Genomic DNA, 27,591 nt, shown 5'->3' with positions numbered 1-27,591 from the left:
TTTTAATTATTTATTACTATCATTTTTACAGAACTGAGTGAAAAAAATAAATGTGACATCGGAGGTAGCATGTCATTTTAGTTTCTTTTTGCTTTATGGTAAATTAGAGTAACTACCAATCTCTGGATCAAGATATAATCACAAGATCCATTTTCATTTTTTGGACTTTTTAGAATCAAGTATTTTTTAGATATATGTATAACTTTTTAATTTAGATTATAATCACCGGGTTCTTTTTCACTTGACATTTAGAACCAAGTATTTTATAGACTAGAATATTTTATTAGTTACTCGTACGTGATATGATATGATATTTACGTTCATATAACATTTAAATTTATTTATTTTTGTATTTTGACAGAACACATTGGAATCTATCATCTTTTACAATGCAAGATTTTGGATACATGTAAGAGGTTGTAAGTTGCAAGTGACTATTCACACACGCATACATAAGAAATCATATATGGAGAGAACATGTATATAATCTATTAAACCCTAAGCTGAAATTAAGTTACAGTGTGTGTAAATATTCAAAAATGGTGTAGTTAGTATAAAACCATCCAGCATTAAATAGATGAAACAATAAAAATAGCACCAAATTGCCATTTTGCTCATCCAGACTTCTTACTGGACACGCGGTTCTGCACCCCGTGCAAGGTTAAACGAGGTAATAGGCGACGTTGAACCATTGCCCACCCTATTTAGGATCAACTATCAACTCTCTTCTTTGTAGTCTGGATTCTCTTTCAGGATGACAAAGCCCTCGAGAATGGGCGAAAGGGGAATATACCTGCAAAAGCATCCGACATTAGTGTGCAGTTCAGGTAGAGGACGAAAAACGAAAAATATAGATGAAATTTTACTTCTCAGTTGCAAGCTCGGCTCTGTCACCAGCAGCCAGAAGGACGGGAGTTGAGTGGGTCTGGAAACCGGTTATGGTCTTGGGTCGACCTGCTTGGCCAACGACATCAACAGCTTGGCCAACACGGACGGGTACAGAGAGAGGCTTCAAGTTCTCATCCACGGTCAACAGCATTCTTGGCTGTGGGTGAGTGAGACAGACAGCTTTGTTTAGAAAAATAGCATAGTGATGCTGAGGAAGGGGAAGAACGGAGAAGAATGGGACCAAAAAGAATACGAAGCCGTCATTGCTTCGGATCCATCATTATTCGGATTACCTGCATGGCTAGAACGAGGAAGTATAGAACGTAATGATATTTCCCCAAGATTATAGCCTTCATATCGAGACATGCGTGCAGCATGACCACAAGTCCAGCAAGTGCAGTCCTGGTAGAAGGCATAAAACGGAGCCAAGATTATTATCTTCCAATAGGCCTCCTATTTCAGGCTCTAGGGAATGATCAAAATCAAATAGAATTTTCGATATGTAACTTACGGTGACAGGAGAGCACGTTCAGAATGATAAGGAGAAAGAGTCAACAACCCTTTGCCAAGATGAACAAGACCTTGAGCAATGCGGACCTGCATTTTAGAATCTATAATATAAATACTTGCATTTCGACGTGAAAAAAAAGGAGAATTGTTCAAACAGTCGGATTGAGCCCATACACAAAAAAGAAGGCTAGCATCTTTATAATAATAGCTTGACAGATTGCGAAGCATTCCAGCTATTCTGGCATTGTTGGTCCCGGCACCAATCAAACCCAAAGAAATAATGGCAGCCTGTAACATCAAGAAGGCATGCGTATTTAGAAACAAAGGTTTTTAGCACACAGAATGTGAAATATCAAGGAATAATGAACAGGCTGATTAATATAACCATTGCAACTTCCGAGTCTGAATCATGACTGAGCCTGCTTAATGTGTCCATGACATTGACCTGTCCAAAACAGCCACCAAATCAATTTGACAAGTAGATAACAATACAAGCACTAACAGGAAGTCTAGGAAGACTGGTCCTTCTAGATGAAACTTCCCGGACAATCGTAAGATTCATTTCAGAAATTGCTTCCATAAAACAAATTTATCAATAATGGTTAGTCCACATCATAAACATATTTGGATTCCTGCACTATATAAGTTCAGTAACTATTGCTGATGCTATCATATACAAGTGGTCAAGCAACAATAACCCATTAGTTCATTTTCTAGGGTTGAAAGAAGCAGATCCATACAATCATTTCTAATAAGAGCATAGAATTCCATCCTTGAGTTCTTACACCTGGAGACACCAAGAGCATATTACCTTAGGATTAGATACACAAAGGAGACCAAGTGCCAATGGAACAGCCCTTCTAATATTCTGCTCCCCGTACTGCAAAAGATGCTCCAGTGAACGAATGGCCATCTCAAGCCCGAGTTCTTCAGCCATTGCTACCATAGCAATTCCTAGAACAGCTGGCCCCTGGTAGGATTCGCCCTTCTCAAGATGTTGTGCGCACTGACCCAGGAAGTGTTGCACCTGTGATAAATGCAATTTGGTAAAATAATAGACATTGGAGCAAAGTTCATCCTCAGTCCAACCAACATTAAGAATTTGTTACCTTCAGAACATTTCCAGTTCCTGCATATGCACAAGATAGGAGGGTCATGTCACAGTGTTTCCTAATTTTTTCATTAAATGTCTTTGAAACCTCAGCTGTAGCTTCAACATTTTCCTGTCAGATATAGAGATAAAATATTAGCAACTATAAAGGGAGCATTAAAGAAGACAGAACAAGAAGCTTTCCGGTTTTATACAGAATGGTCCCTAATGATAATCAAGTTTTATTAATTGGAAGGCGAAGAGGCACGGGGTAGCTAATTTTTAAGCACGGAGGGAGATAATGATTACCTGCTTCCCTAAGAAAAGCAGACCGAGGCCCAAAGGCAAGAAACGAGCTAAGGGGTCCCCCAGTTCTGCCTCACTTCGTTCCATCAATGCAAGTACAATGTTCTGGGCAACATCTTCATTACAAGAACCCACATATACTAGGCCCAACGCAATAGCAGCAAATGCAATCACATCAACAGATGATCTTCCATCTAGGAGGAGGGGCATTAATATGCTACGTATCTGATAATGTTATAAAAATTAGATAAACTGCATATAATCAGGGATATAAATTTTTGGTCGGCCAATTTGAATGAAAAGTGAGAGAAAGAAAACCCACTTGCTCATTTTGAGAACCTGCATATGCAAGACCTAGACCCATTATTGCACCTATTTTAATCGAAGCATCTTCTTTCTCCACATACTCCGCCAATAGTGCCAATGCCTGAGAAAGCATATAACATTTTAGAGCTCAGGAACAAATTAAATTACATATTTAGTAGCATAGTGGTTATAAATTAACACTAAATACAAATGTATTTCCTCAATTTCGTTTGGAGAAGATTTTGTATTGCAAAAATTCTTTACAACTTACAGGATCACAATCACTCTGGACGTTAGTGTTTATAATCCCAACTCCCAGTAATGCACCAGCTACGACATGAGTGTCAGGACTGTGGAAATACTTGTCCAGTTGTGCAAGTCCAGAATCAATATCCCAAAGCATAATCATGCCCTAGAGAAGTTCAAACAGAAGGATTAGCCCGGCCAAATGAGAAAATATAAAAAGCAAGAGCGCAATACAGAGTAGAGACACACCAGACTTGCTGTAGCACTGGCTTTCCCATGTTCCTTATTTTTGAAGAGCCAGCTTGACGAAGAACCACCACTAGATGCTTCAGCTGGAACTGTCATCAACTTATCCTTCACAGGCGAAAGGGAACACCACACTCAGCATAAAAGAAACATAGGAAAATATTCCCTTGCGATTAGCACATGCAATCTTATACGAACCTGACCAAAACCAGCATTTACAAATGCATTAACAAATGTTGCTGCCAAATTCTGCCTGGCAGAATCAACAGTTCCCCCACCACTACCACGGCCTTCAATTAGATGTGCCTGCCAAGCCAACAAAAAATATAGAAACAAACAAATTATTTTGAGCATTACGTTCATCTTGAAGGAACTATATGGAAAATAAATAAAACAATAGCACCAGCATGGGGTATGTCCATATTAATATTGGATGTTTATCGACAAGTCAAGAATAAATGCATGATGCAACAATCATAGCTAACAGAACATCAATGCTAAAGAGAGTCTACCTTGTATATATCCTCAGGAGATTTGGGCTCCATGACTTCAATATCACGAGCAAGTGTTAGATAGCCTCCACTCAATCTGGTATTGTTGATGATCTCTTGCAAAGCATACCTTTCTCCATCGTCTGCAATCATGCTTTCAGTAAGTTCAAAAGAAACACCCTGCACATGACAGTACCATTAGCACATTGTAACTGATGGGAAGAAATTCAGGTGAGACTAAATGCAAAACAGTGCCTCTCTCTTAGGATAACAAGAGTAACAAGATTACATTTTTGCGCATTGACATAAGTTCATTTTAGTGAGTGTAATCTCAGAAAATCATGCACTATTGAGGATATGCATTGACAATGAAATAAAATCAAGTAAGTGGGGCACCAAACTATCATCAACTAGACTTTCCAGTTTCCATCCTCCACACCTAACTTCAGTGTGACCCCCATAATGGCAAAAGAAAAGTATCCTTGCAGGACATGATCAAACGAACCACCTTACAAAGGAATCATAACAAAACTAAACTTACATGGCAAAAGCTTGTATGACAAAATATGTGCACCACCACCACGGCACATTATTCATTCTATTGGCAGAGCCCTTACAAGCTACCCGATTGGACACTACTTATCCAAATATTAGAAACAAGATGTGAACTCTATCCATGCACCCATTTAACCAAGACAACACCAAAACAGCATAAAAGAAGAAAAATCTAAATGGGATTGGGGAAAGAGAAAGGGGAAGTTTTGATGGCAGCATAATTGGGTTGAAAGACCAAATTCAAGATAACTTACATGGCGAGCCAGGATGAAGCAAAACTGCTGCCTTTTCAGAGGATCTTTACAACGCTGGAAAAGTTCACTCACATACTGCAATGGTGCACCCAGTCAACATAACTAATGCGGAAATTTGATAATAGTTTTCTCCACTAAATGTGTTAAGTATATCATATTGGAATTTTCATTTCGTAACAAATATAAAGTTACTAAGTTTGATCCCAATAATTTTTTATTTGCTACAATATCTCATAAATACAGAAGTATGAACCTGGAAGTTATCGAGATACAACGCAATCTGCAGTGCTCTTGGATACTCTTCAAATTTCATATAGATAGAATGTGCAATATCCAAAACTAACATGTCATCTGGTCCGGGAAGATATCTGGAAATTTTCGATATGCAGCATTGCAATGAGCAATCATCACCATATAAGAGTAATTAGCTATCAAAAGGAAGAGACGGCTGTCTGCTGTACTAACTTATAAGGTCACCTGATGCAGAATTTCAGTGGAATCTTTTTCAAATAAAAAGCAGCAATGTTAACGAGTGAAATTTAGCTATCAGAGCTCAGCTACCAAACAATACACCCACATATCATACTTATTCTAAAATATAGGCAGTAATAATGGACAAGTGCGACTTATGAACTAACTCCAACATCAGGAGAAATAAGACAGTTCTGTGTAACCTTGATTCCATTGAAAACATAACAACACCCTAGCATTAACATACAGAATTAACAAAACCAAAAGCCAAGCTATAGGCATGACAACACACTTACTTTGCTGAACTAGTAAGATAGAGGCATGTCCGTTTATAGTTTGCACTATCGACATGTTCCATTAGCAGATCAAGATCTTCAACCTGATAGTAAATAGGCCAAACTTCTAGTCACATATAAAGTTGTTTAGAAGTAGCATCAAAAATCCAATTATAAAAGATGGTTACAATACCTCCATAAGAAGATCGACTGCCTCAGGCTCAGCATTATGCTGCAAATACATAAAATTTCCATGCTTAGATACATATCACAAGAGTGAGAAGCATATATGAAGGCATCACGTTAATAAATGTAAATCTCCATGTTTTCTAGATTGATGAACTGCCTACCCCAGACAAAGTCCTCTAACTTACCATGCTATGCATTAATTGTTTCACAAAGAGTAAAAAATTTAGTATACCTTCATATGGAACGCAACAATTTGAACCACCAGGTCCATTAGATCATGTATTGGTGCTTCTTCGATCTGTAATACATGGAAATTTAGAAGGTATGGAAAATGTTTAGCATTCCAAATTGGTATATTCATCAGAACGTATATATGTGGGTGTACAAATATATCACAAGGCTTCTTAAAATACAGAAATAGTAAATGTTTCCTCCCAAATTCAATTACTATACATGGAAAGTGATAGTATCATATTATATCCATTAACTATCAACATTTTAATGCATTAACCATATATGTTGACTATATGTAATGTAGATCATGCTCCTTGTGTCCCGAACTAGTATGCAATAAATACTATATTTGGTCTTCGACTAATCGACTCTACCCTAAAAGCATACCACTTTCCATTTTAGAACCTGCCTTTAGAGTCTACTTTACATTTCAAGCTTACAAGCACTCTTAGCAAAAACATTTCTACATAGTGGGACCCTTGCAATACCATTTATCAAGTATCAACTCAAATACATCTACCAACCATTTTCTTATAACTTTGGGTAACTTAAATGTTGCATGCTATTGGGGACCGAGGGAGTATATGTTATGTACTAAAGAAAATCGGTAACCAATTTAGAATCGATTTGCGATTATACTTTTGAGATGCAAGGGAAGAAGCTCAAACTTTTTGCAAGCAATAAGCATTTTCCTCAAATCACGTGTAGAAGTTATCACCTGTCGTTTTGAATACTCTTGAGAAATTTCCCCAGCCAAGTTCCTGCAACACATTCATAACTTCAGACTGAACTCATACACAATTTTTGGGATTATATTCAGCTAGTATATAAGAAAAATAATAACCTCAAGCCAAATTGAATTTATAGTTAATACAGACACACACACACACATATAATCATTGACAGTAAATGGTAATATGCTCTACATGTCTCATGTAAGTATAAGATAAGAAGAGTTACAGTTGGAATGCAATAAATAAACTGTGCCAGAAGATATGTGTTATGGTACATTATGTAAAGATTTAGAAATTGGTGATTAAGAAATGTCCCAAATGAATCCAATGAACTTCTAATTTACAAATGAAGATTATCGTACTCCATACTCACATAAAATCTTTAGCAGCAGTATAAAAAGCATTCTGACGGGGGATGAAATAATTATGTAGAATGCACTAGTTGAAATTTCTGCTATCATGCAGGAGAATCATCACTTGTTAGATAATAAGAACAAGAAGTGTAAATCCTCACCTGACATACTCATGTCCCCATGAACCAATATCACCATCAGAACCAAGTAATCTGTATTTCAAGCTCTCCTGAAATTAATGAATTTGAAATGATGGTTACACAGAAGAATGCAATACAGCAGACATTTCAATTAGAAAGATATGATAGGTGATGAAACATTTTCAGGCTACTTCTAGGAGCACTATTTTAGACATAAGGTTCATTCATGCACTTGAAAGGACTCGACCCAAGCTTTGTCAAGTAATATTCCTACTACCATCCAAGAATTTGAAAATTAATCTAAAATTCGTAAATTGTCACCATTTACTTTTGGCTCTCCTCTCAGTATGAAATTGGGAATTCAAAGTAAGTCTCTGTAATTTCTTTGGTTAAAATTCACAACACTCTACACCAGCATACAGAAAATATTATATATTATGTAATTTTCATAAAGAATGAGGCAGTGACCATATCCAACAAATAAAACATTTCTGACAATGATGACACTCATGAGTAGAATCAACCAGAGATAATTTGAGATTCTTCTGAGCATCCAATATGTAATAATATAGCTTACAAAAGTACTTCAATTCCAAAATGGATTTCTTTTACAGCTTCTGTAGCTAAAAAGAAGCGGTAAAGATTCTTCACTAGCTCTAGCTTACATAGTTCTGACTCCCACATGTAACTAAAAGTAAATATGCTGTTCATTTGTTCAATAAGAACCTCAGCTTGAGGTTTAAGCCAAGCAAAAACCAAAATTAACTGAACAATGGAGTTTGATCAGAAATGAAGGAATAAAACAGCATTCATAACAGCAAATAGAATAATTTAGTCTTTTAGAGGTCCCAGAAGCTTGCCAGAGGGACAATAAGTGACACCAAAGACAGGCACTAATATGCTGGAAAAGGAACCATAGACTATTTTATATTGCACCAAATAATAAATGCCACATACTCTTTCTCCTTCAGGGGACATTGTCAAGGCCAAAACAGAGAGTATGTCCGCAAGCAGTTTCTGAAGGAGCAAACAAAGTCAAAAGATAAATAAACGGAGACGAGGTGAGCTGTGAGCATGAAAGAAAGAAAAAAAAAAACAAAATCAATAACTATCACCTTCAAATCTGATTCTGACATTTTCTCGTAGTGTGCTTGTAGAGTTCCATAATGAGGCCGTAAGAACTTCAGTGGCTTGGGCACTGAAGTCATAGAGCTGGTCGCAGTACGAATTTCTTGCCTAGATAATAAAAATTAACTATAAGCATCCACAAACAACTTGTTCTATGCTGAAGCAAAACTCAGTTCATGGAAATGTTACAAAGTGTGAACTAGGGACAGAAACTAATGCGAGGTTTGCATACTTTAAGGTTTGCATGGTTAATACTAGAAAAAAGGCAAGTTGAAAATCTGAAGCTCATTACCTAAAGGTAAAAAATAAAAGGATTAATCTACTAAAAAACAAACAGTATAAGGCTTTTTTGAAAAGCAAGTAACAGCATAAGCTTATATCTAATCCTCAAATATTTGGTAAGGAATTTCTGGTATGCAACTTTGTTGCTGTAAACGTAGTGGTTGATGTCAATCTAACTGAATCGAGAGAATTCCAATTCAATTAGGCAATGCACTAAACTGCAGCACAGCTAAAAGTTTACAAAATCATCCAGCTAACTTCAATTCTGAATAGATTAACTAAGACCACTCACCGCATGCTCTCTAGCGCAACTTTCTGCAATCCAGGATCCGTATCCTGTGCTCTCTCTACGTACAGCTCCAATTGCTGCTTCAACGCCAAGTCCTCCTCCGACTACAACACAAAACAAAGGGGAGGGGCATGAATCCATGAATTAAGCTTCAAATGTCGATCGGCGCCAAATTCCGAGCTCATTTAAGTGACACAATCATTTCTACAAACTTACGAGATCTTCGTCCTTCTTCTCATCCTTTTTTTTGGCGTCGTTCGCCGGCGCCTTAACCGGCGGCTGTCCTTGGGTGGCTCCGCCACTGCTGTTAGGCTCCGCAGGTGCCATGTGTAGTGCTAGATTGCCGAGAAATTGATAGAGAAACACAATTTGTGGATCGACACAGCAATCTTGAGCCCTAGACGAATGAAATTGAGCTGAACGAAGCCGGGAGTGAGTGTATATGAATAAATAATGAGAGAGAAGCTTTCCTTTTCGCCAAGCAAAGTGTGAAGTTAGTGTAAAAGGAGATGCAAAATTGGGCTACTTACGACGGCCCAACTTTTACTTTCAAACCAAGATTGGGCTTTGCTGTTTATTCCATCCTTTTGGAAAATCATGAGTGATTTGATATATACATAATGTACTCCCTCAGGTTCATAAAAAAAATTATTTGAAGATTACACAAATTTTAATATATAATTGATAAAATTCGAAAGAGAAAAAATAATTGAATAATATAAAGCATATACTCAAAAATGGTGTAAATGATTGATGTAAAATTAGTTTTTGGTGTGACACATATACTCAAAAATGAGTTTAAGTTTGAATTTGAGTTTTAGTATAAATGATTGAAAATGCCTTTATTAGAGCATTCACAACTGTATGAAAAAAAAAATGGATCTAACATGAGGCACAACCGAGGGAGAGCATTCACAACAACACCAAAAAAAGGGGGTTGAACATGGGGCGAGACCGAGGGAGTGCTGTTGTAGCGGAGTATCATAAAGTATACGATTTCTTAAAAGATACATACATGTATACGCTCAAAAAATGGATTTGAGTTTGGTATAAATGATTGAAAATGCCTTTATTAGAGCATTCACAACGACACGAAAAAAATGGATCTAACATGAGGCGCAACCAAGGGAGAGCATTCACAACAACACCAAAAAAGGGGGTCGAACATGGGGCAAGACCGAGTGCTGTTGCAGCGAATTATCATAAGCAGTGGCGGAGGGAGGTGGTAACCAGGGGGTTCAAGTGACCCCCCCTTTTTATTTATTTATTTAGTACTATTATATATATATATATATATAGAAAATTTTAATTTTATATTAAAATGTACCCCTATTCCTATTCGACTACTCGTACTCCCGAATATAAATTCCTAGATTCGCCACTGGTCATAAGTATTATACGATTTTTTTAAAAGATACATACATGTGCACGATCAATTTTGAACCAAATCAAATTTTATCTTTAGAGATAATGAAGTGCATAAAATGGAACAAATGTGTGGATCTCAAACATGTGAGAGAAAAACAGAGCAAGGGGGCCCACGCAAGTGCATGGTGTCCTCAGTTGAGACTACTGTTGGATTAAAGCCAGTCACAGAGTGTCCTCATTTACAAATATTTTCACAACATTCGACTTCCATACTTCCACTTATATGGAAAATTCATATGAATCTGGTGCCAAAGATTATGTCACGTCGTCGACGTCGAACACGCTCTATGCTCACGCGATTCATATAAGAACTTTCGCTGGAGTAGCTCGATTCAACTCGTCAGGCAGACAAAACTAAGAACGGAGGAGGACTGAGGAGACAAGTTATGCACACGGAGATAATTTCCATCTAAGGTAACATGGGAGAGATCGTACGAACTTCTGGTTAAGCACGGATTGGTGGTATCTTTGATATTCCTTGGCGTTGCAGCTCCACCACGACGCTGTCTGTGGATGGGGGCTTGAGCCCAAGTGGCAGCGGCAGCCATGGCTTTGATAGGACGTCCCCTATAACTGCATCTATGCTCTCCGTAGACTGCCACAACATTTATGACTGTGGAGTCAGAAACATAAGGTAATATTGACAACATACTTCAAGCTTTTGCATCGAATGTAATGCCATGATAGATTCAAACTACATCTAGTTACCACTTACATGTGACACGGATAAAGATTTAGTACGTATGCATCATCTAGTGGTGTTACAAGATTCAAATATAATGTAAATAGACCATAGTGTAGATACTTGAGTCACAATAGTAACAATAATGCTAGGATGACGCAGTTAAAGAACCAAGTCGGAAGTTTAGAAGAAATAAGCATCCTCGATTTAAACTTTGTTCATGGGAAGATCCTGGATGAAGGTTGCTACTTGCTAATGATTTTATTTCTTTAGTTCAGTTTTACAATCAAGCGTTATTTGTTTAATTCTTCTTTAGTTTAGTTTAGTTTTACCTTCTAATCACTTAAGTGTAGGCTATTTAGTCTTTACATAAAAGTAAATCATGAGACACTTTGTTCCTAGTTTTGTCTGTGATCATTAGGTTCGTCTAAGTTTTTTAGTTACTGCTGGAAACAATTTGTTCACTGGTTAAATTCGCTACATTCAGTCTTACTGGATGTCAGAAAGCTAGAAAGAAACTAACAGCATTTAGAACAAAGAGCCAATGAACTGATTCAGTCGATGCCTTTTTTCAGCGACCATCTTAGAATTACTTTTGAACGAATGTGATGCGAAGTAAAGGGCTGAAGAAAAAAATCTCACCAGGTGAGATTCCATTAGTGGTTGTACCGGTTTTTGTCCAGTTAGGCCGACAGGGACACCTATGCTTGGTGCTACTCTGTACATAGAAGAAGGTGGTAGTCCTTGGACCGGTGGAGTTGCAAATGTCTGCATCATTGTTTGGTCAAATGGAAACATATCATCATTTATGTGAATCGGCACTTTCAGATTAGACATGAACACGAAAAACCACAGTGATGCCACTGAAAATCAAACAACTAGTATGTTATTAGTAGTTACCGGTTGAGGAAAATGAGAGGGATAGTAAGGCATTCCTTGTGCAGGAACCTACATATGTCGAAAGGAGCCATTAGAACCAGAAGAGTAACCACAGAACAATATATAAGTGATGAACTTACATTTTGGTGGTGACAGTTCCAGAAAGAAGGGTCCCCAGGTAGAGATGGTGGCGGAGGATGACCAGCACCCCAAGCAGGAGGAGAAGGTGACGAGGCTGGATGACCAGGCCACATATAAACCAACGATTGGTTTGGTGATGGATGACCCCAAACATGGAAGGGTCTAGAACGAGACACTGATGTCACTGGGGGGAACCCCGTGGCGGGTACAGCCCAAGAGTTTGCATCACTCTTGCCTGTGCTCCCTGTGGTTCTGTATAGCTGCTTCTTTCGGCTCCAGGTTGCTACCTCTGCTTCTCGAGCTAGCATATGTTTCCTATGAGATCGATACTTCTGCAAATTAAGAGAAACTCATTTGACTACACATTATTGAATTAGCCAGAAAAAAAGTGACAAATATAAGAAATTAGCCAACATAGTAGGCTAGCCTAGGAAAAAGGAAAACTGCAAACTAAACCATTTTACAAATGAGATTAAGAGTTGATGCATCCTGTTTCTGGAAAGGTATGTGCATACTTGAAGGTAAAAAGCAAAAGGTATGTGCATACTTGAAGATGGCTGGCAATATTATGGCGAGTAAGACAATCAGTTCCCATAAGCTCAAGAATCTTTGAAGGCACGGCCTTGTCCACGCCAAGCTGTTCAACTGCTTGAACAAACTGTTTGTGCAGCTCAGGTGTCCAATCCACCTATGCACATAAATTGAGAAGCCATTCAGCATCTTCTTTCCAAAAGTCAAATGAATGCAACTCAGCCTACATCACTCACTGGAGCCCAACATCAATCCTAAACTAATGTTCATAAAACCACCAAACTTAAGATGGTGATAGTAAATGTGCCATGTCATACTCCACAAGCATGATTGTGGAAATTAAGTTGGTAGAAGCAATTTAATGTGTATCGGTTTTCCAAATAAGGAAAAAAAAAATCATATATCGAGCCTAAACTGTTTGAATATAAGTTATACTAGTTTTTTTTAGATTACTTGTAATTACCTTCACTTTCCTCTTCCCTGAAGAACTGTTTGTATGAGCTGATGACTTTCTTCCTTTATCAACTTTTCTGGGATACAGATTAGCCACCAATTTCTCCTTTACACTCACAGTTTCCTCTTCCTGAATTATGCTTGACCCCGAACCATGATTTGAGGCTGATGCCGAGGCAGAAGCGGCAGGAGCCTTTTCTTCTTTGATAAGAATATTTCCTTCATCATCTATGTCAACTTGAACAGATCCAGTAGCATTAGAACTCATCTCCGATTCGTCACAAGCACTAGAAGAGATTTGAGCACAAACTTTTCGGTCCATCTCCAAGTCCAGCTGCATATTTTGGTGATCCCAACAATAGGTCAGCATTGTCAAGCAGATTCCCATTACAGAAGAAGGTAAGAACTCATTACGTTTCATTGAGAAACTAACTGTCCATCAAGCTTTTGTCTTTCACTTTTACTCATTGATGGACACAAAGCATTCTGCAGTATTTTATACATCCATGGTAGTTTACACATGAAAAACTTAAAGTGCGTTATCCCATAATGATGTAGATACTACATTAGTGCAGATGTTATAAGCTATATAAAGTAAATTTGCTGCATACAAACATTCAATAAAATATCTAATAAAAAAATAATCTTTTTCTCTTTCCATAATAGTAATAGAAATTTCTACATTGCTGCTGATATTATAAGCTATATAAACTAGGTTGCACATCAATTCTCTTTCTGGTAGAAAGATGCTAAACTGCATTAGCTATAGCCTATAAATCAATCTCCTTTCCTCCTATTTTCTGTTTTTTATTTCTAGTGTCATTGAATTATAAAGAACTGGATCTCAGAAATCCCAATTTGACTTTATACTTAATTTGATTCCAGTAAACTTTCACAACAAGCACACGAGACCGGATGGCCTAATTTCCCTTATGAGTTAGAGAAACAAACATTGAATTCATATGTCCTGCCGATTTAAATGACAGGGAGATGTAGTCACAAAAGATAGATGCCAAATCCACAGATTTTCCAATGCACATAATAGCCCTAGAAACACAATTAATGACCCCATGCATTAGTGAAATCTTTAGTTTCGCTATTCTCTTTATATAAGACCTTTTGAATCCCCATGCGTTCACATCCTTGAAACTCCATTTTACTCCTCCCACCAAGTCCACAACGCTACATCTAATGAAGTATATGTATGCTGAATAGTAAGAGATTATAATATTATCATAATGTTCCAAAATTATTGGGAATTAAATAATTAGGGACAATTAAAGAGAAGAATATTCACTATATCCTTCTTAGCTATAAAAAACCAACATACACACTGCAAATCTGCAATACATCGGTATTTGTCTAATTAAGGCTCATAAACGCCTAATATTCTTCTAAATTGCACCTCCTATCAACATTGATAAGCATTAACTGCACAACATTTATTCCATAGAAGTGATTATCGGTACAGAAGCACTTAACTTCAGATAAATAAACTCCAATAGAACAACACATTACGCAGCTTCAATTTCAGATAAACTCATAACAACAAATCTCTCGCCGGAATGAGCTGCAAAACACAAAATTAAGGAACTACGAACCTCATGCTCTCAAAGCTCAACTCGCTGCCGTCGAGGATCAGACTCCGCAGCTTCGCCGCCAACTTCTCCGACTCACAGAAACACTAAAATCAGAAAAACCAATTAACTCATCGATAAGAAGAAGAAAAAAAAAAACTGCACCGACTTCCACTCCAAATCAAAAGCAGTAGACACTTTGAAATCACGCCACAAAACATTATCCAGCTCAAAACTCACGAGATCCTCGCGTTTCTTCCGTCTCCGACGGCATGCGCGCGGCGGCAGGTCGAAATCAGCAGCGGCGAGCGGCGCTTCCGTGGATCGGCGAGCTGCGATTTCAGCAGAGATCGGTCACGTGCGCGCTGCGCGGCTCTGATCGCCTCCTCCGCTTTTCGCTGTTTCTCTCTCTTTGCTGAGAGCTAACAGTCATTAATGAGTTTATGAGTGAGAATGAGTGAGTGCCTGCAAAAAGCTTGTGATCATAACTACGTTATTTGTGGCTTCAGTTTCTTATTTTCACTTATAGATAATTATCATTCATTTTTTCTTTTCCTTTTTTAGGTGATAAAAAGTTAAAAGCTTATTTTATGACATATATATTCATAAAACGAAACTCATAGAATCGGACATAGTAAAAGAATGTCGCATTTGCATTAGTAGCCAACGGTCATATGATAATTCGATGCTGGCAATGAATGACGAGGGAATAACGGAAATGATTGGATGAGAGATCGGATCCCCCTTCTCAACCTAAATTTGTTATTGATTGTGTTTAGACCTGCCCAAGGTTTATCGAACGGGCGGTTAAAACCGAAACTGTAACGGTCGGTTACAGTTCCGAACTGAAACCGTGAGAATTTACCCGAACCGAAACCGTCGATTTTTGAACCGTGGTTCGGTTCAGGTTCAAAAATTTTCGAACCGAAACCGTACCAGAACCGCGAAAACAGCCGAAAAACCGTGAAATCAAGCCGGAACCGCAAAAAATTAGCGGTTTGGAACCGTGAAAAACCGCCGGTTCGGAACCGAAATCGACGGTTTTGGAACCGGAACCGTAACCGTAACCGCAAAACACCCTCGCAGTTCAGTTCCGGTTCAACAATTTCCAAAACCGGAACCGGCGGTTCTGAACCGTAACTGTCGGTTCCTGAACCGTGGGCACCTCTAATTGCGTTTAATAAATAAACTACTTTATTTTTAAAAAAAATAATCTACATAATATACTCGTAAGTCATATTTATCAATATTGTTAGTAAAAATGTCAACGGCGCATGCTTGACTATTCGCCTTAGTATAAATGTTAGCTCATTCACATTAATGATAAGATTAAATCATATTATTCCATAATAAAGTTAATCAATTTGAAAATAATAAATACACATTGATTTATGACGTTTCGAGAGTATGCTGTCAGCATTAATATTTGATAGTGTATTTTAAATTTCAATATTCTATTTATTTTATTCGTTTCCTGTTATGTATTTATAATCTTCATTTTGCGATTATAACGATATGGCTTTTGACTAGAGAGTGTGAAATAAAAAGTTAAATTAGAGTATATATTATAGAAAGTCTCATGCATCATTTTGTGCTATTGTACTAACAAAATTAAATACTAGTAGTACGTAATTCAAACGAAATTCGACTAAAAATTACTTGTAAAAAATGAAGAGATTACATTTGAAAGAACGAGGTCTTAAAGATAATGAAAATAAAGTATTAAAGAGAGAACACAAAAAGTAATCAAATGAAACAAATGATTAAGCAATCTTTTAGTGATGATAGCTAGTAGCAAAGAGTACTTTAACAATGCCATAATAATATTTTAAAATAATTTGCATGAATAAAGTTTTAAATCATGCAAAGTAGTATGAAACACACTTTTTGAGGGTGCATATCAATAGTGTTTCAAATAGAAGTTCAACAAATATTTATATAAGGACCAGGAGAATGTACGAGCGGAGCGATCAGTGTTGCACCGTCGATGAGGGGTTGCTCGCATGCATCGTATTGCTGTTTCATTTGCTCTATCTTTTCGTCTCTCTTCATGTATAATTCTCGATCGTACTTGTTCTTCCACTTTCTGTTATAAATAATGGATAAATGGAGTATGGATACTTGATAAATTATACTCCACTATAGTTTTTTTAATAAAATTGAGGGTTCAAAATTTAATTTACAATGAATAAAATTGAGAATTCATTAAACAATTCTAGCATACAAAGAACCGTTATAATGTATAATTCACATGTGTGAATTTCCATTTCCGTTGTATGCGACAAGGAATATTCATTTCCCCAATGTTAATGATTCAAAATCAAACAACAATTCTTGATTTCATCATTACTCTTTTTAAATTATCTATGTAAAGTTTTTTTAAAGACAATCTTCTTTACACTCAAAAATAAAAGTTTCTTCTGAAAAAATACAATAAAAAAGTTACCCAATATCCTTCTTTTTCTACCATTACGTTATATACTGTATATATGAGACATTTGCTAATATTGTTCTACTTTTATCTGCAATAACATTAGTTCATGCAAATTTAAAACTTAAAATAACACACATAAAAACAAAATACTTAAAACACATTGCACACAAAAAAGCACACAAAATATTAAAGAGAAAAAAATTAAATAATTTATATAAAAATAAATTTGCTCCAATTTATAGAATTTGATTATTTTGCAATTATTTTTTTTGAGGCAAATGAATAAAAATTTAAAAACCACGTCACAATGGACTCAAACGGAAACTTTTGGCACCATGCATTAACGGCTTACCGCTCTACCACACTAAGCTAATTCACACACATTATTTTGTACCTAGTATTTTTTTAACACACCATGTGTTGAAGTACATGATAAAATAAGGAATACCTAGTACTTTCCTAAAATAATGTACTAATGGTTTTGATACAAAATGGAAAATTTGCTATAATTTTTAAAAGGAATATTGACATCTAATATTATGAAACTTCCAAAAAATTATGTTTTTCCCATAAATTTTAAAATTAACAAATAATATCACGAACTTTACCCCGGTTTTGTCTTTTCCTATGAATGAAAAAATTCATGTTATTTTAATAGATTGATTTTGGAACGTGTGCTTCAAGAAAAACTATCTTCAAAATTTGAAAAACTTGAAGCTCTCAAAATTGTTGTCGAGAAATTACGAAAAAAAATATGTATCATAATATTATTTGTGTGAATTTTTTTATTGATGAGAAATAACAAATTCGGGGTAAAGTTCGTGATATTATTTTTCAATTTCAAAATTCATGGTAAAAACTCAATTTTTTTTAAAGTTCCGTAATATTAGATGCCAATATCCCTTTCTTAAAAAGATAGATCACATTAGACCTATCATAGAACTAAATATTCCTATGTCATCCTATATTACAATATACACATACTACTAGCATTAATTTGGCATTAAAAATATTATGACGTTTATAGTTTGTGTGGTTTACAATATGAACCTATTATCAGTTACCTAAAGTTGACGTGTGTGCCAAACAATACACGTGAACCTCTTGCATTCGTTGCAAAGTTATAAAAGATGGATTTATTATCTAGGAAAATGAATAAAATTATAAAAGTATAAAAAACTAACCCTAGATAAAAGTATGAGGTTCGATGAATTAGATAATACTATTGAATTTTATGAAGCTTGTTTAGTTGAGTTTATAGGGTCTGATACTAAATTTCAAAACATTAGCATATATGATTAGTTTTAGGATTCTTGATTTTTCTTAAATAAAATTACCCTCGGATAATCTTGAAGCAATTCAATATAGAATAATCTTAAAAATAAATTAATTTTAGTAAACAAAAAGCCGAATTATGTTGCTCTCTATAGTAGGTGAGAAGAATACCACTATGTTTAGAGGTTGGCCCCTTGTTTTTTCAACTAGTCAAATCCATCCTTTAATCATATCTCTTTTTATCTCTCCACATTGTATGGGTACAATTATTAGCATTTTCAAATAGTGTTGTGTTTGTCTTTGTTATTTTCAAGATTCCACAAAAAATACACTATAGTCAAATCTTTGAAATGGGAATATAACTAGCAAAATATATTGTATAGGTCCCAAAAATAGCTCAATTTTGTTGGTCTTGTTTTGTTTTGATTTTTGTTGGTGTTGGATATACATAAAAAGGAAAATGAATAGTACTGTATCAATGAAAATAGAATGACCCCATATGAACAAGAATGAATAATTAAAAGAGAGAGTATTATAAAAAAAAATTGAGATAATAATTGACAATGAAAAGTCCAAAACAGAATTGTGAGGCTCCAAATAAGCCACATAACACCTTTTAGTACTTGTTTGGGTGCTTGCTTTGGGAGCCCCATGCCTTAGTGATTTGTTTCAATTTTCTTTCCTAACATAGAAAATTCCAATTTTGTAATTCCCATCACCTATAAATGCTTTGCCAATTTTGATGGAAATTCACTTCAACATAACATATCACATAATTTCAATTTAAACAAAAAATATTACTCCATCCGTCTCATAATAAATGTCATACTTTCCCTTTTAGTTTGTCCCACAAAAGATGTCACATTTTTTTTTGAGCTCTTTCTCACATTAATATAAATATATTATCTTCTCTCTTTACCTAACACACAAAGCAACATCACCTAAAATCACGTGCCAATCCCCAAATATGTTATCTATTATGGGATGGAGAGAGTAGTATTCATTCGTTAAGTGTTTTACAAAAAAGTGTTTATGTAAAGCCACAATGTGACTCCATCGATTCATTCCATTAGAATGTCTCTAGAACAAAGAGTAAGTAATTGAGAATAATAGTATAAATAGATTTGAGCATTAAAGAGTAATTACTTAGTACTATATTAATTATTATTCTTTTCATAAGACTTTATAAACTATTCTTTTATTGCTGGTCACAATATAACTAGATTCTGTATTTAAATTCAGCAACTAACTATAAATGCAATTAATTAATCATATACTTCAATATCCAAGCTATGCAATTTCTAGTAATTTATTTTTGTTGTCGATCCATCAATGATTATGCATATGCTATTATTGCTCGAACCTTTTAAACATTTAATTGCTGGAATTGTTTCGTTGAACTTGGTATGTTTGAATATTGAAGAGCATCATTACTTTATGTCATTTTGGTAAATTTTGACCTTGTTTTAGCAAAACATAGGGTTCGAGATATATTTCAATCTTATCATTTGTGTTGTGAAATGACGATATTTATGTAGTATTAAAAAAAAAAAAAAAAACCACATTTGCTTTCATGAAAAATAAAGTTGCATAGACTCGGGTCACAATAGATTGGGAGTTCGAATCACTTCAGATGCATGAATGCGAACAAGGAGCGGCAATATCCATCACACTGCATCATAACATGTCGATTTTCTTGAACCCGGAAAATTGTAAACCCGGTTTACAATTTTCTTAATACAATTTACAAATCAATATCTCTCATCTAGTTTGCGAATCGCAACTGCAATGTAAGACTCGTACAGAAAAGAGTAAACATGAAATGTCTTCATAACCGTATTGAAACATGTCGTAACCGAAACTTCCTCGACTAAGGGGAACCATTATTGAATCCTCTTGAAAAAAAACTTACAACTCATTATTTTGCTCCCCAAGCTTTGATACTATCAAACTGACCTGCTCCAATCTTGAAAAAAAGAATGGAAAATGTCAATAATAACAAAATGAAATAAAATCAAGCATGCTTAGCATTCATTTCTCAAACAACCTCTAGTAGAGCAGCTCCTCAAATACAGGATCGACACTTCGTCCCCACTTCCCGTGGTACAGAGCGAGGAGCTTTTCCGCTGGAGTTATGCCTGTATTACGAATTTTCACAAAAAAACATCAAGCCAAAATCATAGTATTAAAAGGAAGTCGATTAAGATGAGAAACAAATTTGACAAGATTCCGAGAACTTATGCATGAAAAGAAACTAGTAGCAGTTTGATGGTCGGTGCTCACCTGTATTAACGACTTCCGTCAGTTCATTTAAGAATCCAGCCTCCTTGAAGCCTCTTCTTTCCAAGCCATCCTATGAGAAAGAACACAACGAAAGATGAACAGTAGACACAGAAATAGCAAGACCGCTTAACCTAGCCTTGTCACAGTAATTGAGTGAAAGCTATTACGTAAAAATCATAGGAAACCAGGACAGAGCAAGACAAAACAGGATTACTGTTAATGAAGTCACCTTGGAAATTTTGAGAACTTCTTGCGCGACATGCTTCAGCAAGCCATCACGAAATGGCGTCTTCAGCCCCTCCTTTGGGACCTACTACAAAATTTTAGATTAAAAGGGATCTTCATGGCTAGCTATAAATGAATTTCGCAAGTTCTAAAGGTTGGGATATATTAAAGAGTGTGTGTATTGGAAGATGCAAGAGACATAAATTAGAAATTACAGAGAAGGAAGGTAACACGCTGATTAGTTTTCTGTGGCTCTGCCCATTATTTCATCACAAATCTTCTTTGGTTTGTCGAAGCAGACTAAATTTTGTCTCACCAAATGATTGTTCTACCCAACATTAACTAATTTTGTGAAGATATCTCAAGTCAACTGGAAAGAAGTTATTTTGGAATAACATTGATTCTCAGCAAGATAAACCAAAGTAAAAGCACCTACATCACCTCTGGGACGTGCAGAAATCTTTTAAAATATTCATAGTAAATGAACCAATAGTTTTCAATTAGCAAAGACATACGATCAAGACCTCTTGGATATCCGTTTCTTAAGACATTAAAGAGTGAGGATGTTACCTTATTTCTAAGCATCTCTCTTTCCTCGAGTGTCCAATCTGCTATCATGTCCAGAACATTTTGCAGAGAATCATTGTCATACAAGAGACCAACCTGAAACACAGTAATCTTAGTATAGCAAACCAAATTCAGAGGTCAAAAACCTGAATAAAGACTTAGCAAATTCAGAATCTTGAATCAGTTCATCTTCTATTTTATGAACATGCAGCTATGTCTAGGCTTGTTCTCACTATATCACATTCCTTATCAACCCTACCACCCTTGTCCTTCAATATATGAAGAGCTCGAGAAGTGTCATGCTTAAGGCACATGCAGCACCAATTATTTTTCTTTATAAATCCTAAAAATATTTATGTTCTCATTTTCATAGTTTGATAAACGCAAGCAGATAAACCACATAAACAAAGAACAAGATAAAATACTATGCAGATTAAGAGAATGCACCCAAAATGCAGGTAGTGCACATAGCCGCCTCCAAGGTCCTCCGTCAGCACCCCTCATCTCCAAGTATCTTTTAAGCCTAACCTGGGGAAAGATAATAACTGATATTAGTAAAGCGGGGAAGATAACTGCCAACCATTTTTGCTTAATCATTCACAATACGAACCTCCGGAAATATTGTTGTTAAATGATTCTCCCAGTCGTTGAGAGTTGGATATTCACCTGGAAGAGAAGGAAGTTTCCCAGCCAAAAAGTCCTGCAGAAGATTTATAAGAGAATAACAGTCATGTCATGCCCAGCAGAATTACAGGAAATAATCTAAATAGAAAGAATCGGGTGGAGGTAAATACCCGGAAGGACATTCCAGCACAATCTATATACTTTTTCTTCCGATAGACAAAGTACATTGGGACGTCAAGAGCATACTCTACATATTGTTCAAACCTATGCCAGCAAACAAATTCGCACTAAATACAATCATACAAACAGTCCATTAACATATGAAAATAAAATCATAGGTGCCTCAAAGTTCTTTATGATTTAGTAACAGAATAAGAAAACTTCATATGAGGAATGTCAAAAGGAAACATCTACTTTGAGCTTTTTTATTACATTGTGTTTAGTTGCTATGATTAGTTAGATTTGTATCTTTCTATTATCAACATATACATGCCAAAAATCAAAAGTTAAAGAGAGATTATTCTGGGAGATGTGACAAAACTCGTACACCTGCTAACACAAACACACAGGCTATTTAGAAATAGTACTGTAGAGGACTTACCCAAAGGAGTCATCAAAGACAAAAGGAAGCATTCCAGACCGGTCATTGTCAGTATCTGTCCATATTTGGCTGTGCAGAAACATGAATTATCATGTCAACAACTTATTAAAAGCCAATATCAATTACATATAACTCAGGGCAGTAAAAAACAGAACTATTTTAATCATGGGACATCATAACTACCTTCTCATGCTAAGATATCCGTTTGGTTTCCCTTCAGTGAATGGTGAATTTGCAAACAATGCCGTAGCTATCTATTTAATAAAAACATTAGATCCAATACATTAATTATTTCCATCAAAAGAGTAATGTCAACTTACAGGCTGTAAGGCAAGACCAGCCCGGAATTTCTTTATCATATCAGCTTCGGAATCAAAATCCAGGTTCACCTATATAAGACAAAGTGAGAAATGGAAGACTGAACATAGTATATTGACATCCAACTTAAAATTCAGCATTACTCCTCACCTGGACAGTACATGTTCTAAACATCATATCAAGTCCCAGCGACCCAACTTTGGGCATGTAATTTTTCATGATTACATATCTTCCCTGAGAATAGTTATGTTGTCAGCAGTATAGATAGAAATTCAACAATATAAGAATTAAAACTTGTACAAACATGGAAAGGACAATATGCAATACATTATACCATAACTAAGGAAACATATATGCCATGATGAAATACAATATCTCAAAACATATGAGAAAAAACAATCCGGAATTAAGATATGTACAATTGATTGAAACATCTCAAGAAAATTAAAAGATCAGTGTGCAGTGAAAATTGGAAATTCTACGTACGATCAGTTAGAACCGCGATGAGAACATGCCAGACATAGTAGTTGTCTAACTGTGTCCAAATCTACAACTCAATTCCCCAACATGGTTTCTATCTATTCTATAGGTATCTAGCTAATAATAAGTGAGTAATAGCACTTTTAGATAGTCAAGACTACAAGTTATGCACCAATTTTGTTTCAACATATATATAGACAAGTTTGACTTGAAGACGCATAAATTCCCTTCATTTAAGTAATCCATTTTTACCTTCTTTCACCTATTTAAATTTTCTATCTGTTTCTCTATTCTAAATTTTGCCTCTAGTATCAATATCTTATACTATGTTTCAAGAACAATTTCTTAATCCCTGAGCAGAGAATGGCACAATAACTATTTGACACATTTGCTCAATTCTCAAGCCATCATGCAGAGACATTATCTTTCAAATTTCAATCGCAACCTTCTCAGAAAATGAGATGGAGATATGCTGTCATGCTGTGGGCATTGTCTGAAAGTTTGTCATTAGCATTCAAGAGAATGGCACAATAACTATTTGACACATTTGCTCAATTTTCAAGCCATCATGCAGAGACATTATCTTTCAAATTTCAATCACAACCTTCTCAGGAAATGAGATGGGGATATGCTGTCATGCTGTGGGCACTCTTTGAAATTTTGACATTAGCATTCAAGAGTTGTGCATATGGCATCATAACATTATCATCAAGAGTATTGTCAAACGTGTTATAACTTGCATTATATGTAGAGAGTAGATGATTAAGTTTCTTATTCCTAGAAATTTCAGCCTCAAGATATTTTGAAATTTAAATATATGAGTGCAAGTGATGTTACCTTGGGCATTATTGGTATGTCTTCACGTCTCCATTTGGGCTGGAAGCCAATTCCTAGAAATCCAATCCCCATTTCTTCTGCAACAGCCTTAACCTGAGCATTTCATTAAACTTATATCATCCAGTGTATTTCATTGAACTGATTATTATCCCTTGAATTCAGATTTTTAAAGAGAATTTCTGCAAATTCAATGGACTGGGCATCGGGAGGTTCTTCGCAAAATTCGATCATATGCATCATGCATGAAATAAAGGCACCTAATTTAAAGGGCCCATGGGCTGAACTATACTTCTGAGGAAAGCTTCTCTCATTTAAGGCGCATTGCGATTCTGAATAAATCTTTTTATAATATGATAAAAAAAACATATGATTTCGTGATAGAAATCGATTCTAGCCAATATCATTCCCACTAATTCTGGTTTGTCATTACATCTAAAAGGAACATATTTATCAGATGAAATAACTTTTCAAGTTAAAGAAGTCAATATGTGCAAAACTATGGTTCCTCTTTTAATGCAGTTGAGGTAACAAGAGACAATCATATGTTCATCCAGGCCAAAGCATATCAGAAAACAAACAAACAAATGAAACTTCCGTGTAAGAAACAGATTACCAAAAACACTAGATTCCTCAAACTTTGTACCACAAAACAGAACTACTAACCTGATAGAGATGAGAATTGACTTCAGCACAAGTTTGGTGCAGAGTTTCAAGGGGTGCACCACTAAGCTCAAATTGGCCACCAGGCTCCAGCGAGATACTTTGATTATTCTGCCAGTTATTAAAAACTTAAACAATTTTAAGTGTGTCCTTAGCATCATAGAATTCAGATACGAGAATAGTGTTGTTCTAATTAACTTAATCATTAACTTGGAATTAAGTCAGGCAATATGTGTCCTGATAGAATAGGAGTTTAGCAATTAATATGTATTAGTAATTGCCTAATTTTACATGGAAACCAGTGTGCATAGCGTAGACAGATTATTTAGGAACGACCACATATTTTTTTGGGAATTGAAGAAATAAATAACGTACCTGTTTGAGTCCAATAATGTTTTCACCTTCCATTATTTTATCCCAGTCAAATCTCTCAGATATACCGTTAAGAAGCTCTGCTATCTGTTCATATTTCATGGGGTTTAATGTTCCGATCTCAAACCCAAATTTTTCATGTTCAGTGCCTATCCTGTACAAAAGAATGATATATGGCTTCATCAATTATCAGATTTTATTAAAATAAAACAAATAAAGTATGCATAATCATACTATGTTAACTAGAAGTTGGATTCTCATAATGAAGCAAAATCCATCCATAAAATTCAAATAAACAAAAAAAGTACTGGTGTTTGGAACAACACGAAATGCTGAATAGCAACTCTAGAAGCACATCGGTACATATTGAAACTGGAGAATACTTTTGTAAGAACAAGATGCAATCAAAATCTTAGTACTAAGAAAAGCTATAACTTCAACCTCCAGTTTTCCTTGGGTTTGCAACCCGAAGCAAGGTAACCTACGAGATCTTCCTTTGTAAGTGGCTCGGTCGAGATAACAGCATCTTCTGTAGGAGGACTTGCAGCAACAGTTACCTGGCGCCCATGCCTGCTTCCCAGTCCAATGCCTATGGAACTTGAGCTTGGTTTCACCTTCAGGGAACTCCAATAAGGGGACCGCATTCTGGCCGAGTCAACTGTGTTGGCAAAGCTATTAACTCCATTTTGCCTAATTTTACACTGTATAATCCTGGAATGAATGCTGTGAGATGACCCAGGATGGGACATCAATGCCATGACTAGCACCTGCATAAAAACACCAAAGAACCAATATTGGGCTTAAGAAAAATGTTCTCACAATCAAATCAACACACTGGCACATAACAAAATATCCAACAACACGCGTTCTCGACATTTTTGTCATGAAAAAATTCATTCAATTACGCAAATCAGTGCCAATTATATCATTCATTCAATTTTCAAACTAAGTATGCAAAACCTGCAAATCAAAGCAATACTGATTCTCATGGTAACGGTGCAAAATATTATCTTATGAGCCGGAGAGGCAGTAGCGGAATGATCATCAAAATTCTAAACATGCTGATGCTCAGATTAACCCTGTTTCAGTGTATGTTCCACATTTTTTTCCATAATCAGAAACTTCACACAATTTTTTAGCTGGTGCACATATGTTAACGCAGATACACACACACAATTCACCAACAATTATAACATCGGACTTGAATTACAAATTCTCAGCAGCTCACTTATTTCCGTTAACTAATTAAACAATTGAGAATAATCCACAAGTAGGAGAAACTTAAACTAGTGTAAATTAATATTTAAATCGAGAAACACACAGAATCCATGGCGTAGAAACCAACGCCAGAAAAATCCGAAGAAAAAAAAAAAGCACAATCAGTAACAGTAACACTCAACAGTAACGAAACAAACTCGATACCTTATCTACCTTTAATCGACCTCAAATAAGCAGAATCAGAAGCACAAGTCACAGCAGGAAAATGGCGTGATTGAACAGTAGGATTTGGTGAGCAGAAACCTGAACGAAAGAGGGAAAGAAGGCGATGGGGCTACTATAATGTGCGGCGCCGTTCACTCTTTTTGCTGTGGTCCATTTCATTTGTCATAAAAAATTTTGTAAGTTTATAAATGAAATTCTACTTTCTATAAATAAAACTTTTTATAAAATAAACTTCTCTTATAAAAAAAACTATATTAGTTTTTAGGAGGTGATTAAATTCAAACTCTAAATATTATAGAAACGGCAAACTATAATTTGGACAATTAGAAAATATCAATAGATATAAAATACTAGCAAAGAAAAATATTAACACAGTGTCAACCGTTGATAATGTGTTGACATAGTGTTAAAATTTTGTTAATATTTTTTGTTGTTGTAATTTTGTCATTTAGTTTAGAATTTGTATAATATTTGACTGCGTATTGTATTTTTAAAGGGAACAAAGAGTTATATCGTTGACAAAATTATATGAGTATAAAATGTTAGAGCTATATGGTTAATGTCGTCAATCCTTTTTCCCCTCATTTTTTTGACTTTTCCAGTTTGCCTAGCTAATTAAGTAATTATTTACTGGAGTATTAGTTATTTTTCATTTTTTCTTTATAAGAAATGACCTGCTCTTATTTTGAATTTATTTTGTAATGACATATTTGGTAGGGATGATAACTCATCCAGGATGGAATTTTACGAACAATATAAAAAACAGCGATACTCATGACTGTCCACACGCCTCC

General features: G+C 35.6%; 3 protein-coding genes across 6 annotated transcripts; all 3 read right to left on the bottom strand.

The window, feature by feature from the left end:
* Window positions 1-467: 467 nt before the first annotated feature.
* Window positions 468-9,463, bottom strand: LOC125188218 (26S proteasome non-ATPase regulatory subunit 2 homolog A-like). The gene is made up of 25 exons (XM_089059490.1): window positions 9,204-9,463; window positions 8,991-9,091; window positions 8,404-8,524; window positions 8,246-8,305; window positions 7,310-7,377; window positions 6,780-6,822; window positions 6,060-6,125; window positions 5,832-5,870; window positions 5,660-5,742; window positions 5,146-5,260; window positions 4,893-4,967; window positions 4,105-4,263; window positions 3,791-3,898; window positions 3,596-3,700; window positions 3,372-3,512; window positions 3,117-3,221; window positions 2,798-3,019; window positions 2,508-2,621; window positions 2,210-2,425; window positions 1,784-1,843; window positions 1,573-1,686; window positions 1,400-1,485; window positions 1,182-1,290; window positions 867-1,045; window positions 468-793 (listed from the first exon to the last, which is right to left on the bottom strand). The coding sequence occupies exons 1-25, from the start codon at window positions 9,312-9,314 to the stop codon at window positions 718-720; spliced, it is 2,676 nt and encodes an 891-aa protein (XP_088915616.1). The 5' UTR covers window positions 9,315-9,463; the 3' UTR covers window positions 468-717.
* Window positions 9,464-10,500: 1,037 nt separating this feature from the next.
* LOC125186112 (putative transcription factor GLK1) lies at window positions 10,501-15,171 on the bottom strand. Its single transcript, XM_048082430.2, has 8 exons — window positions 14,919-15,171; window positions 14,703-14,785; window positions 13,112-13,435; window positions 12,665-12,805; window positions 12,117-12,449; window positions 11,998-12,045; window positions 11,740-11,865; window positions 10,501-11,010 (listed from the first exon to the last, which is right to left on the bottom strand). Exons 3-8 carry the CDS (start codon window positions 13,421-13,423, stop codon window positions 10,861-10,863), a joined length of 1,110 nt encoding a protein of 369 aa, XP_047938387.1. The 5' UTR covers window positions 13,424-13,435; window positions 14,703-14,785; window positions 14,919-15,171; the 3' UTR covers window positions 10,501-10,860.
* A 4,889-nt stretch (window positions 15,172-20,060) lies between these two features.
* LOC125189142 (glutamate--cysteine ligase, chloroplastic-like) lies at window positions 20,061-26,961 on the bottom strand. Of its 4 annotated transcripts, none has more exons than XM_048086379.2 (17): window positions 26,777-26,960; window positions 25,796-26,121; window positions 25,358-25,508; window positions 24,986-25,093; window positions 24,323-24,415; window positions 23,156-23,239; window positions 23,008-23,076; window positions 22,871-22,941; window positions 22,688-22,756; window positions 22,257-22,350; window positions 22,073-22,162; window positions 21,910-21,990; window positions 21,466-21,558; window positions 20,900-20,980; window positions 20,671-20,740; window positions 20,435-20,525; window positions 20,061-20,353 (listed from the first exon to the last, which is right to left on the bottom strand). In XM_048086379.2, the coding sequence occupies exons 2-16, from the start codon at window positions 26,110-26,112 to the stop codon at window positions 20,437-20,439; spliced, it is 1,560 nt and encodes a 519-aa protein (XP_047942336.1). In that variant the 5' UTR covers window positions 26,113-26,121; window positions 26,777-26,960; the 3' UTR covers window positions 20,061-20,353; window positions 20,435-20,436. The 4 variants fall into 4 exon arrangements, 3 of the variants coding, with proteins under 3 accessions (XP_047942336.1, XP_047942335.1, XP_088915554.1); XM_048086378.2 differs by having other exon boundaries at window positions 26,786-26,960; XM_089059428.1 differs by having other exon boundaries at window positions 20,061-20,343; window positions 26,786-26,960.
* Between the last annotated feature and the right edge of the window lie 630 nt (window positions 26,962-27,591).

Source organism: Salvia hispanica, chromosome 5 (genome assembly GCF_029641045.1).
Source record: "Salvia hispanica isolate PSC_SH4W2 chromosome 5, Shi_PSC_v1, whole genome shotgun sequence".
NCBI lineage: Eukaryota > Viridiplantae > Streptophyta > Magnoliopsida > Lamiales > Lamiaceae > Salvia > Salvia hispanica.
Note: the sequence above shows the minus strand (reverse complement) of the source record. Positions and strands in the feature narration are given on the sequence as shown.